Genomic DNA, 13877 nt, shown 5'->3' with positions numbered 1-13877 from the left:
AAGAGGCTCTTCTGTCCTCCACTCATTACCTGTAGTAATGGCACCTGTTTGACCTTCCTATCAGTATAAAAGACACCTGTCCACAACCTCAAACAGTCACACTCCAAACTCCATTATGGTGAAGACCAAAGAGCTGTCGAAGTGGGAGAACATGCACAATTGGTGGCTGACTAGATACTTTTTCTTCCCCACTGTACATTACTGTGTGTATTAGAACAACACAAAAAATGAGAAAAAAGGCAAATTGGAAACATTTTTACATGTGTATTTACTAAAAGTACACTTACCAACTTTTTTTGATTCTTTAATGCTGAACAAACGGCATGGAGATTGTGCCACACAAGACACTGTCTTTACAGATTTCCAAACCTCTTGAGAAACATTGCTGCTGTATTCCACATGTAGGCTATTTCTTGTGTGTTCTTTAATGTAATTGTAATTTTTATCATCAAAATTCATGAAAATTTGGTATGTGTCTAAATTAGTACCCAAAACTGAACAACTGACTCTGACATTGTCATGCATCAAATCTTCACTGGAAGGTAGTTCCAGGTTGACAACTGGCTTCACAAAGTTGTCTGTAAGGAAAATAGAAATATATTTAATCAGCATTACACAGAAAGAAAATGTAATATATTAATTTTTAATTAAAGAACTTCTAAATACTCTAGTAATATGTATCTGGTTACTGTGAAAACCAATCTTCATTTAATTACACCACGTTCCAAATTGTTATGGAAATGCTATTTTTCTCTTATTTTCCTAAATGGTGGATGCAAATGAATAAGTATAATGTTCAAATCATCAATTGCTAGAATATAAATCAATTTTTTTTTTACAAATCTCCCAATGACAACAGTATTTTTTCAAAACTAAAAAACTCAAAATGCACTGTTACAAACAAGAGTTTCCAAACATTTAAATGGTTATAAAGAACTGAAAATGGTCATTTGCTGAATCTGCAGCATTAATAGATCATATTTAGTCAAATAAAAAAATCTTAACAGGCCAAGTTACATGTTAACATAGAGCCCCTTCTTTGATATCACTTTCACAATTCATGCATCCGTTGCATTTTTGGATAGTTTATGGTTCGACATGACATGATTACCAACCAGAGTTGCATGGCACTCATCAATAAACAAGACTGTTTTAAAATTAGTGCTTGTAAGCACTGTTTAAGTGGTGGCCGAATAGGTTTATGCACAACTGCAAGCCTCTGGAGGATCCTACACCTTGATGTTTGGGAGATTCCAGAGGCAATAGCGGCTGCTTAACCCCTTTACCCCCAAGGGTGGTTTGCACGTTATGGACCGGGCCAATTTTTACAATTCTGACCACTGTCCCTTTATGAGATTATAACTCTGGAACGCTTCAACGGATCCCGGTGATTCTGACATTGTTTTCTCGTGACATATTGTACTTCATGATAGTGGTAAAATTTCTTTGATATTACTTGCGATTATTTGTGAAAAAAATGGAAATATGGCGAAAATTTTGAAAATTTAGCAATTTTCCAACTTTGAATTTTTATGCAATTAAATCACAGAGATATGTCACACAAAATACTTAGTAAGTAACATTTCCCACATGTCTACTTTACATCAGCACAATTTTGGAACCAAAATTTTTTTTTGTTAGGGAGTTATAAGGGTTAAAAGTTGACCAGCAATTTCTCATTTTTATAACACCATTTTATTTTAGTGGCCACATCTTATTTGAAGTAATTTTGAGGGGTCTATATGATAGAAAATACCCAAGTGTGACACCATTCTAAAAACTGCACCCCTCAAGGTTCTCAAAACCACATTCAAGAAGTTTATTAACCCTTCAGGTGTTTCACAGGAATTTTTGGAATGTTTAAATAAAAATTAACATTTTACTTTTTTTCACAAAAAATTTACTTCAGCTCCAATTTGTTTTATTTTGCCAAGAGTTACAGGAGAAAATGGACCCCAAACCTTGTTGTACAATTTGTCCTGAGTACGCTGATACCACATAAGTGGAGGTAAACCACTGTTTGGGCGCATGACAGAGCTTGGAAGCGAAGGAGCGCCATTTGACTTTTTAATGCAAAATTGACTGGAATTGAGATGGGACGCCATGTTGCGTTTGGAGAGCCACTGATGTGCCTAAACATTGAAACCCCCCACAAGTGACACCATTTTGGAAAGTAGACCCCCTAAGGAACTTATCTAGAGGTGTGGTGAGCACTTTGACCCACCAAGTGCTTCACAGAAGTTTATAATGCAGAACTGTAAAAATAAAAAATATTTTTTGTAAAAAAAAAATGATCTTTTCGCCCCCAATTTTTTATTTTCCCAATGGTAAGAGAAGAATTTGGAACCAAAAAGTTGTTGCACAATTTGTCCTGAGTACTCTGATACCCCATATGTGGGGGTAAACCACTGTTTGGGCGCATGGGAGACCTCGGAAGGGAAGGAGTGCCGTTTGACCTTTCAATGCAAAATTGACAGGAATTGAGATGGGACGCCATGTTGCGTTTGAAGAGCCACTGATGTACCTAAACATTGAAACCCCCCACAAGTGACACCATTTTGGAAAGTAGACCCCCTAAGGAACTTATCTAGAGGTATGGTGAGCACTTTGACCCACCAAGTACTTCACAGAAGTTTATAATGCAGAACCGTAAAAATAAAAAATCATTTTTGTGAAAAAAAAATGATCTTTTCGCCCCCAATTTTTTATTTTCCCAATGGTAAGAGAAGAAATTGGAACCAAAAAGTTGTTGTACAATTTGTCCTCAGTACGCTGATACCCCATATGTGGGGGTAAACCACTGTTTGGGCGCATGGGAGAGCTCGGAAGGGAAGGAGCGCCGTTTGACTTTTCAATGCAAAATTCACAGGAATTGAGATGAGACGCCATGTTGCGTTTGGAGAGCCACTGATGTGCCTAAACATTGAAACCCCCCACAAGTGACACCATTTTGGAAAGTAGACCCCCTAAGGAACTTATCTAGATGTGTTGTGAGCACTTTGACCCACCAAGAGCTTCACAGAAGTTTATAATGCAGAGCCGTAAAAATAAAACAAATTTTTTTTCCCACAAATATTATTTTTTAGCCCCCAGTTTTGTATTTTCCCGAGGGGAACAGGAGAAATTGGACCCCAAAATTTGTTGTGCACTTTGTCCTGAGTGCGCTGATACCCCATATGTGGGGGGGAACCACCGTTTGGGCGCATGGGAAGGCTCGGAAGGGAAGGAGCGCCATTTGAAATACAGACTTAGATGGAATGGTCTGCAGGCGTCACATTGCGTTTGCAGAGCCCCTAATGTACCTAAACAATAGAAACCCCCCACAAGTGACCCCATATTGGAAACTAGACCCCCCAAGGAACTTATCTAGATGTGTTGTGAGAACTTTGAGCCCCCAAGTGTTTCACTACAGTTTCTAACGCAGAGCCGTGAAAATATAAAGAAAAATTCCCCCCCAAAATTATTTTTAGCCCCCAGTTTTGTATTTTCTCGAGGGTAACAGGAGAAATTGGACCCCAAAATTTGTTGTCCAATTTGTCCTGAGTGCGCTGATGCCCCATATGTGGAGGGAACCACCGTTTGGGCGCATGGGAGGGCTCGGAAGGGAAGGAGCGCCATTTGGAATGCAGACTTAGATGGAATGGTCTGCAGGCGTCACATTGCGTTTGCAGAGCCCCTGATGTACCTAAACAGTAGAAACCCCAAACAAATGACCCCATATTGGAAACTAGACCCCCCCATGAACTTATCTAGATGTGTTGTGAGAACTTTGAGCCCACACGTATTTCACTACAGTTTATAACGCAGAGCCGTGAAAATTAAAAAAAAAAAATTTTCCCACAAAACTTATCTTTTAGCCCCCAGTTTTGTATTTTCCCAAGGGTAACAGGAGAACTTGGACCCTAAAAGTTGTCCTATTTGTCCTGAGTACGCTGATACCCCATATATTGGGGTAAACTCCTGTTTGGGCACACGGGAGAGCTCGGAAGGGAAGGAGCACTGTTTTACTTTTTCAACGCAGAATTGGCTGGAATTGAGATCGGACGCCATGTTGCGTTTGGAGAGCCCCTGATGTGTCTAAACAGTGGAAACCTCCCAATTATAACTGAAACTCTAATCCAAACACACCCCTAACTCTAATTCCAACTGTAACCCTAACCACACCTCTAACCCTGACACACCTAACCCTAATCCCAACCCTATTCCCAACCGCAAATGTAATCCAAACCCTAACCCTAACTTTAGCCCCAACCCTAACTGTAGCCTTAACCCTAACTGTAGCCTTAACCCTAGCTGTAGCCTTAACCCTAACTGTAGCCTTAACCCTAGCCCTAACCATAACCCTAGCCCTAGCCCTAACCCTAACCCTAGCCCTAACCCTAGCCCTAACCCTAGCCCTAACCCTAACCCTAGCCCTAACCATAACCCTAGCCCTAACCCTAGCCCTAACCTCAGCCCTAACCCTAGCCCTAACCCTAGCCCTAACCCTAGCCCTAACCCTAACGCTAGCCCTAACCCTAGCCCTAGCCCTAACCCTAATGGGAAAATGGAAATAAATACATTTTTTAAATTTTTTTTACTTTTCCCTAACTAAGGGGGTAATGAAGGGGGGTTTGATTTACTTTTATAGCAGATTTTTTAGCGGATTTTTATGATTGGCAGCCGTCACTCACTGAAAAAGACGCTTTCTATTGCAAAAAATATTTTTTGCGTTACCACATTTTGAGAGCTATAATTTTTCCATATTTGAGTCCACAGAGTCATGTGAGGTCTTGTTTTTTGCGGGACGAGTTGACGTTTTTATTGGTAACACTTTCGGGCACGTGACATTTTTTGATCGCCTTTTATTCTGATTTTTGTGAGGCAGAATTACCAAAAACCAGCTATTCATGAATTTCTTTTGGGGGAGGCGTTTATACCGTTCCGCGTTTGGTAAAATTGATAAAGCCGTTTTATTCTTCGGGTCAGTACGATTACAGCGACACCTCATTTATATCATTTTTTTATGTTTTGGCGCTTTTATACGATAAAAACTATTTTATAGAAAAAATAATTATTTTTGCATCGCTTTATTCTGAGGACTATAACTTTTTTATTTTTTTGTTGATGTTGCTGTATGGCAGCTCATTTTTTGCGGGACAAGATGACGCTTTCAGCGGTACCCTGGTTATTTATATCTGTCTTTTTAATCGCGTGTTATTCCACTTTTTGTTCGGCGGTATGATAATAAAGCGTTGTTTTTTGCCTCGTTTTTTTTTTTCTTACGGTGTTTACTGAAGGGGTTAACTAGTGGGCCAGTTTTATAGGTCGGGTCGTTACGGACGGGGCGATACTAAATATGTGTACTTTTATTGTTTTTTTATTTAGATAAAGAAATGTATTTATGGGAATAATATTTTTTTTTTTTTTTTCATTATTTAGGATTTTTTTTTTTTTTTCTTTTTACACACTTGTAAAAAATTTTTTTTTTACTTTTTTACTTTGTCCCAGGGGGGGACAATACAGATCGGTGATCTGCCAGTTTGCACAGCACTCTGACAGATCACTGATCTGTCTCAGAGCGCTGCAGCATTACCAAGTGCCTGCTCTGAGCAGGCACTTGGTAAGCCACCTCCCTCCCTGCAGGACCCGGATCCGCGGCCATATTGGATCCGGGACTTGATGCAGGGAGGGAGGTAGGAGACCCCCGGAGCAACGCGATCACATCGCGTTGCTGCGGGGGTCTCAGGGAAGCCCGCAGGGAGCCCCCTCCCTGCGCGATGCTTCCCTGCACCGCCGGCACATCGCGATCATGTTTGATCGCGGTGTGCTGGGGGTTAATGTGTCGGGGGCGGTCCGTGACCACTCCTGGCACATAGTGCCGGATGTCAGCTGCGATAAGCAGCTGACACCCGGCCGCGATCGGCCGCGCTCCCCCCGTGAGCGCGGCCGATCGGCTATAACGTACTATTCCATCCTTGGGAAGTAAAGCCCACCCCACATGGACGGAATAGTACGTCTAATGGCAGAAAGGGGTTAAAATACCTGTTTGCTGCTCTCTTAATCTGATGAATTTGTCTGACAGAAACCTTCCTCATTATACCTTTATCTCCACAACACCCCACAAACCCCGCCGATATGTCATTCTCAGTGGCGGCAGCTGGCCGAAACTGCTCAATTGCAGAGCTGTTCCATCTTCTGATGGTAGACACATCTGGGTACACATCAGACTCCTATTTAAATCAATAGGAGGTGAATGTGCAGTACCCAGGTGTGGCTACTATCAGAAGATGGAGCAATCTGCAATTGAGCAGCTCTGGCTGGTGGCCACCGCTGCCAGGAATGACTGATCGGCAAGGCTGGCAGATCCTGAGGAAAAGTCTTCAATGATAGAGTAGTGGACAAACTTTAAGTTTTCATGAAATATCTGTTTTCATATCTTGTGTGACAAAGTCACTGATAAAGTACTGGAGAGGAGGTATGTGTCAGTACGCTTAAAGACGTCTGTGATATAAACCCAGAGTATTTTTCCTCCAGCACACTACGTGCTGTGAGGTTTAAGCTAAGTTGCATAATCGGTTGGTTTTTAGGTGGGCATTCACAGAGTGGGTGGGAGAATTTCCATCTTATCTTCACCTGCAGAGCCGTCACCCTGAGGTTCTACCTGCTAGGCTGTAAGTTCAGGCTAGTGTCAGATCTTGCACCCCTGAGATGGATGAGGGAAAGGAAGGGGAAGAATGCCGGGGTGATTAGATGGATTTTAGCACTCCAGGATTTTAATTTTCATGTGAAGCACAGGACGGAAAGTTGCATGGGAATGCGGATGCCCTGTCCAGAGTCCTCTGCTTAGCCATTGAAGGTGCCAAAACCCCCGGCTTTGGGCAGAGGGGGGGATATGTGACAAAGTGCTTTGCAAAGTGTCAGATCAGCCATCAGACACTGTACAGTGATGTCCCACCCTGGGACAAAGTTAAAAAGTAAAAAAAAAAATAACATGTGTAAAAAAAAAAATATTGTTCCAATAAATACATTTCTTTATGTATATATATATATATATAAAAAAATAAAAGTACACATATTTGGTATCGCCGCGTCCGTAACGACCCGACCTACAAAACTGTCCCACTAGATAACCCCTTCAGTGAACACCATAAAGAAAAACAAGGCAAAAAGCAATGCTTTATCATCATACTGCCGAACAAAAAGTGGAATAACACACGATCAAAAAGACGGATATAAATAAACATGATACTGCTGAAAACATCATCTTGTCCTGCAAAAACAAGCTGCCATTCAGCATCATCAGTGAAAAAATAAAAAAGTTATGGCCTCAGAATAAAGCGATACAAAAATAATTATTTTTTCTATAAAATTGTTTTTAACGTATAAAAGCGCCAAAACATAAAAAATTATATAAATGGGGTATCGCTGTAATTGTACTGACCTGATGAATAAAACTGCTTTATCAATTTTACCAAACGCATAATGGTATAAACTAGGCTTTCGGCAAAGTCGGGTTTCATGAAACCCGACCCGATCCCAGTGTGGGATTGGCCATGCGGTACGCGATCTTTGCGTCAAAGTCGCGTTTCATATGACGCATTCAGCGCCATTTCTCAGCCAATGAAGGTGGACGCAGAGTGTGGGCAGCGTGATGATATAGGTCTCAGTCCCCATCATCTTAGAGAAGGGCATTACAGTGATTGGCTTGCTTTCTGCTTCGTCACAGGGGCTATAAAGGGGCGTGCAGGGATATTGTTAGGAAGGGAATATTAACCCCCAAATCGCTTGTGCTGTAGCGATTTCCACTGTCCAACACCACCTTTTCTTTGCAGGGACAGTGGAGGTTTTTTTTGGGTGCATCAGCTTTGTAGCTTATTAGGCTGCATTCTAAGGCTCCCTGATAGCTGCATTGCTGTTTGTACGCCGCTGTGCAAACCAACTGCTTTTTTCAAAGCAAAAATCCTGTTGCTCCTTCTTTTCTGCCCAGTTCTCTTGTTTCTTTGTCCAAACTCTTTTGTGCAGCAGTCCTTTTTATTGCTGCCATACTTGTCCTTTGATCATTGTAGGGAGATTGAAATTCTACTACAGCCCTTGTATTTTTTGATATATCTGTCATCCACTTTCTGCCACTCAAACTGTGGTGTAAAACAGTGGGCCTGATTTTTTCCTGCTGTCTCCCCCACATAAAAAAGGGAGATTTATTTTGCCACTGAGTGCATCTGCGTCAGTCCTGTTTGTGGCATCTGTCATCCACTTTCTAGCACTCACACCGTGGTGTAATACAGTGGGCCTGATTTTTTCCTGCTGTCTCCCCCACATAAAAAAGGGAGATTTGTATTGCCACTGAGTGCATCTGTGTCAGTCCTGTTTGTGGCATCTGTCATCCACTTTCTGCCACTCACACTGTGGTGTAATACAGTGGGCCTGATTTGTTCCTGCTGTCTCCCACACCTAAAAAAGGGAGATTTGTATTGCCACTGAGTGCATCTGTGTCAGTCCTGTTTGTGGCATCTGTCATCCACTTTCTGCCACTCAAACTGTAGTGTAATACAGTGGGCCTGATTTTTTCCTGCTGTCTCACACACCTATAAAGGGAGATTTAAACTCACAACAAGTTTACGTACACCTTCTAACTGGTTTTACAGTACCATATAACGTTTGTTAGTTTGGTTACATTTTTCCAAGAATGAGGAAGTCTGGTGGAAGAGGTCATGGCCGTGGTTGGTCATTGCCAGCTGGTAATGATGGTAGTGGTGGTGGAGCATCAGGTGGTCGTGGGAAAAGCAATATAGCACCTAAGTCTCGAGTTGTTGAGCCAGCGTCATCGTCTGGCTACACAAGGCCTCGAATGCTCCCTTTTCTGGGAGTAGGAAAACCGCTTTTAAAGCCGGAGCAGCAGGAACAAGTTTTGGCTTTCCTTGCTGACTCTGCCTCTAGCTCTTTCGCCTCCTCTTCGGAAAGTGCAAAATTTAAAAGCAGCGCGTCGTCAGTGGATGCTCCCAGTCAGGAACAAGTCGCTTCCTTGGGTTCTTCACCCAGAACAACAGAGAAGGATGCGTCAGGCGACACAACGGGTTACTCCATGGAGCTCTTTACACATACCGTGCCTGGGTTAGAAAGGGAAATTGTTAACAGGCCATGCCCATTACAAGATGAATCGGACATGGAGTGCACAGATGCACAGCCACAGCTAGATTATTATGCTGTTCCTTTGACTCAGATCACAACATTGCCCTCGCAGTGTACTGATCCAGAATCTGACCCTGATGAGACTATGGAGCGCCGTCACGAACGCTATAGCACCGGCTTACACGGTGACACAGAGGAAGGTGCACAGTACATAGAAGAGGAGGTCATAGATGACCCAGTTGTTGACCCCAATTGGCAGCCATTGGGGGAACAGGGTGCAGCCGGCAGTAGCTCTCAAGCGGAGGAGGAGGAGCCGCAGCAGGCATCAACATCGCAACAGCTTCCTTCTGGCAGGCCCGTATCTGGCCAAAAACGTGTGTCAAAACCAAAAACAGTTGTAGGACAGCTTGGCCATCCGGTTAAAATAGCTCAGTGTGCAATGCCTGAAAAGGTATCCGATAGTAGGAAGAGAGCAGTCTGGCAATTTTTTAAACAAGATCCAAATGATCAGTGCAAAGTCTTCTGTAAGAAATGCTCAAGGATCTTCAGCAGAGGTCAGAATGTGAATAATCTAAATACAAGTTGCATGCATAGACATTTAACCACCATGCACTTGCAAGCCTGGACTAACTACCAAACGTCCCTTAAAGTTGTTGCACCCTCTCACAATGAAGCTAGTCTGCAACGCTACATTCCTTCCCTCACTGTAAGCCCACCGTTTACCACACCACCTGCAGCAAATGTGGAGGTTTCGTATGTAGGCCAACAGCAAGAATACCATCGCCAACCCTCTCTCAGTCTGCCATGTCCACCGGCACCCCCGCTAGTTCCCCCATATGCAGCTCTCCAGTCAAGCTCACCCTAAAAGAGACTCTCATTAGGAAAAGGAAGTATTCATCCTCTCATCCGCGTACACAGGGTTTGAACGCCCACATTGCTAGACTAATCTCGTTAGAGATGATGCCCTACCGGTTAGTTGAAAGCGAAGCTTTCAAAGCCCTGATGGACTATGCTGTACCACGCTATGAGCTACCCAGTCGACACTTCTTTTCGAGAAAAGCCATCCCAGCCCTCCACCAGCATGTAAAAGACCGCATTGTCCATGCACTCAGGCAATCTGTGAGTAGAAAGGTGCACCTGAAAACAGATGCATGGACCAGTAGGCATGGCCAGGGGCGTTACGTGTCCATCACGGCACACTGGGTTAATGTGGTGGATGCAGGGTCCACAGGGGACAGCCATATTGGGACAGTTCTGCCTAGCCCATGGTCTAGGAAACAGTTGGCTGTAGGCGTTCGCCCCCCCTCTTCCTCGTCCTCCAGCAGAAGCGAGAGCTCGTCCACAGACTGCAGTCGCACGACCACTCCATCCGCAGCTGCCACTGTTGCACACGAGGTGTCTCATTATGGAACAGCTAGTGGCAAGCGTCAGCAGGCTGTGTTGGCAATGAAGTGTTTGGGTGACAACAGACACACTGCGGAAGTTCTGTCCGAGTTCTTGCAGCAAGAAACTCAGTCATGGCTGGGCAGTGTACATCTTGAGGCAGGCAAGGTAGTGAGTGATAACAGAAATTTTATGGCTGCCATAGCCATTTCACAACATTAAACCTGGTGGTGCAGTGCTTCCTGAAAAGTTATCCTGGGTTACCAGACCTGCTCCTGAAGGTGCGAAGACTTTGCTCACACATCCGCCGTTCGCCCGTACACTCCAGCCGTATGCAGAACCATCAGCGATCTTTGAAGCTTCCCCAGCATCGCCTAATCATCGACGTTGCAACAAGGTGGAACTCCACACTGCACATGCTTCAGAGGCTGTGCGAACAGAGGCGTGCTGTTATGTATTTGTGGGAGGATACACATACATGGGCAGGCAGTTGGATGGCAGACATGGAGTTGTCAGGTGTGCAGTGGTCGAAGCTACAAGACCTGTGTCAAGTCCTTCAGTGTTTTGAGGAATGCACATGGCTGGTTAGTGCAGACAACGCCATAATAAGCATGAGCATCCCCCTAATGCATCTGCTGATGCAAAGTTTGACGCACATAAAGGAGCAGGCATCTGCAGCCGAGGACGAGGTAAGCCTTGATGACAGTCAGCCATTGTCTGGTCAGGGAAGTCTACTGGACGAGGTGGCGAGCGAAGAGGAGGAGGACGAGGAGGATGAAGGGGATGAATATTTTTTGGATGAGGAAGCTTCTCAGGGGCAATAGAAACTGGTGGCGTTGCAAGGCCAGGGTCAGGGTTTTTGAGGGAGACAAGTGACGTTGATTTGCCCGAAAGTGCTCCTCAACCCAGCACAAGCAGTGAACTGGAACATTGGCCCACATGGCGGATTATGCCTTGCATATCCTAAAAAGGGACCCCCGCATTATAAAAATGATGACTGATGACGATTATTGGTTGGCCTGCCTCCTGGATCCACGCTATAAAGGGAAATTGCAAAATATCATGCCACATGAGAACCTTGAACAAATATTGGCAACCAAACAAGCAACTCTTGTAGACCGTTTGATTCAGGCATTCCCAGCACACAGCGCCGGTGATGGTTCTCACACGAGCTGCAGGGGGCAACAGGGCAGAGGTGTTAGAGGTGCACAAATCAGAAGTGGCGTTGGACAGAGGGGTTTTCTGACCACGTTGTGGAGTGATTTCGCAATGACCGCAGACAGGACAGGTACTGCAGCATCAATTCAAAGTGACAGGAGACAACATTTGTCCAGTATGGTTACTAACTATTTTTCCTCCCTTATCGATGTTCTTCCTCACCCCTCATTCCAATTTGATTACTGGGCATCCAAAATACACACCTGGCCTGAATTGGCCGAATATGCATTGCAGGAGCTTGCTTACCCAGCAGCTAGTGTGCTATCAGAAAGAGCATTCAGTGCTGCTGGTTCAATACTGACCGAAAAAAGGACTCGTCTGGCTACCTAAAATGTTGATGATCTAACCTTCATTAAAATGAACCACTCATGGATTTCTAATTATTTTGCACCACCTTTCCCGGCTGACACCTAGCTTTCCTGTAAAAAGGTCTTGCTTTTGGACTTGTCTTACTGACTGTTCCAATTTCTCAATTTGCAGCTGCTGTATGTCCAGCATACGACATGTTTACACCTCCCTAAATGGGCTGACTCCCCCCACGGGGCCGTGGTCACCACTTGGCGCAAGCACCCGTGAGAGTGCCATTTGTCTGAAGAGGTGGGTGTGCCCACTTTTGGGTGATGGCACTGGCACTGGCTCCCTCATAGTACAATGAAGTGTCTCTGGCGGTGGTGGTGCGCACACAAAGTCAGACACACCGTTGTAACATGAGGGGCCTTGGGTAAGTACCGCCAGCCACGAGAGAGTGTCCCCCCAGCTCCAACAGTGCTCTACCACTTGCAAAATTAAATCCTTCAATGGCACTGACAATACCAATTTGTTGACATGTATGATGCTAGTTAAAATATATATAGGGGCCCTGTTCTACATTTACACCTGAAAATACTTTGCGCCAAATACCAATGTCTGAAAGTCAGCAGAGGAGCCCACCACTGTACCTAAGTATGCCACCTTTTTTTTTTTTTAGTTTGTTTTTTTGCGAGACATTAACATCTATTTATTATTTTGGAGTACTAACTGTGTCAGACATTCCTTCTAATTGTCCTCCGCTGACCACACCCATGCTGCCTGTGTACCCCTGGAACCTATTTAAACCTGCATAGAGCCAACTTTTTTTATTTTAGGCCTAGTTAGTCTGTCTGCGGTCCCTCCTTCCAATACTCCTCCGCTGGCTACACCAATGCTGCCTGTGTACCCCTGGAACCTATTTAAACCTGCATAGAGCCAACTTTTTGTTATTTTAGGCCTATTTAGTCTGTCTGTGGTCCCTCCTTGCAATACTCCTCCGCTGACCACACCAATGCTGCCTGTGTACCCCTGGTACCTATTTAAACCTGCATAGAGCCAACTTTTTTTGTTTTAGGCCTAGTTAGTCTGTCGGCAGTCCCTCCTTCCAATACTCCTCCGCTGACTACACCAATGCTGCCTGTGTACCCCTGGAACCTATTTAAACCTGCATAGAGCCAACTTTTTTTATTTTAGGTCTAGTTAGTCTGTCTGCGGTCCCTCCTTGCAACACTCCTCCACTGACCACACCAATGCTGCCTGTGTACCCCTGGAACCTATTTAAACCTGCATAGAGCCAACTTTTTTTATTTTAGGCCTAGTTAGTCTGTCTGCAGTCCCTCCTTCCAATACTCCTCCGCTGACTACACCAATGCTGCCTGTGTACCCCTGGAACCTATTTAAACCTGCATAGAGCCAACGTTTTTTTATTTTAGGCCTAGTTAGTCTGTCTGCGGTCCCTCCTTGCAACACTCCTCCACTGACCACACCAATGCTGCCTGTGTACCCCTGGAACCTATTTAAACCTGCATAGAGCCAACTTTATTTTAGGCCTAGTTAGTCTGTCTGCGGTGCCTCCTTCCAATACTCCTCCGCTGACCACACCAATGTTGCCTGTGTACCCCTGGTACCTATTCAAACCTGCATAGAGCCAACTTTTTTTATTTTAGGCCTAGTTAGTCTGTCTGCGGTCCCTCCTTCCAATACTCCTCCGCTGGCTACACCAATGCTGCCTGTGTACCCCTGGAACCTATTTAAACCTGCATAGAGCCAACTTTTTGTTATTTTAGGCCTATTTAGTCTGTCTGTGGTCCCTCCTTGCAATACTCCTCCGCTGACCACACCAATGCTGCCTGTGTACCCCTGGTACCTATTTAAAC

At 44.4% G+C, this 13877-nt stretch overlaps 1 protein-coding gene and 1 gene segment (V, D, J or C); both read right to left on the bottom strand.

Moving 5' to 3' along the window:
- Positions 1-13877, bottom strand: part of LOC138672974 (immunoglobulin gamma-1 heavy chain-like) — a 606081-nt gene that overhangs the window by 144410 nt on the left and 447794 nt on the right.
- The window catches only part of LOC138672958 (uncharacterized), a 147725-nt gene that overhangs the window by 85623 nt on the left and 48225 nt on the right, over positions 1-13877 (bottom strand). The window contains exon 3 of the mRNA XM_069761426.1: positions 288-578. Coding sequence (XP_069617527.1) covers positions 288-578 — 291 coding nt within the window. The remainder of the gene's footprint in view (positions 1-287; positions 579-13877) is intronic.

The sequence above is a fragment of the Ranitomeya imitator genome, chromosome 1 (assembly GCF_032444005.1).
Source record: "Ranitomeya imitator isolate aRanImi1 chromosome 1, aRanImi1.pri, whole genome shotgun sequence".
Taxonomy (NCBI): domain Eukaryota; kingdom Metazoa; phylum Chordata; class Amphibia; order Anura; family Dendrobatidae; genus Ranitomeya; species Ranitomeya imitator.
This window is presented reverse-complemented; position numbering and strand designations above follow the sequence as displayed.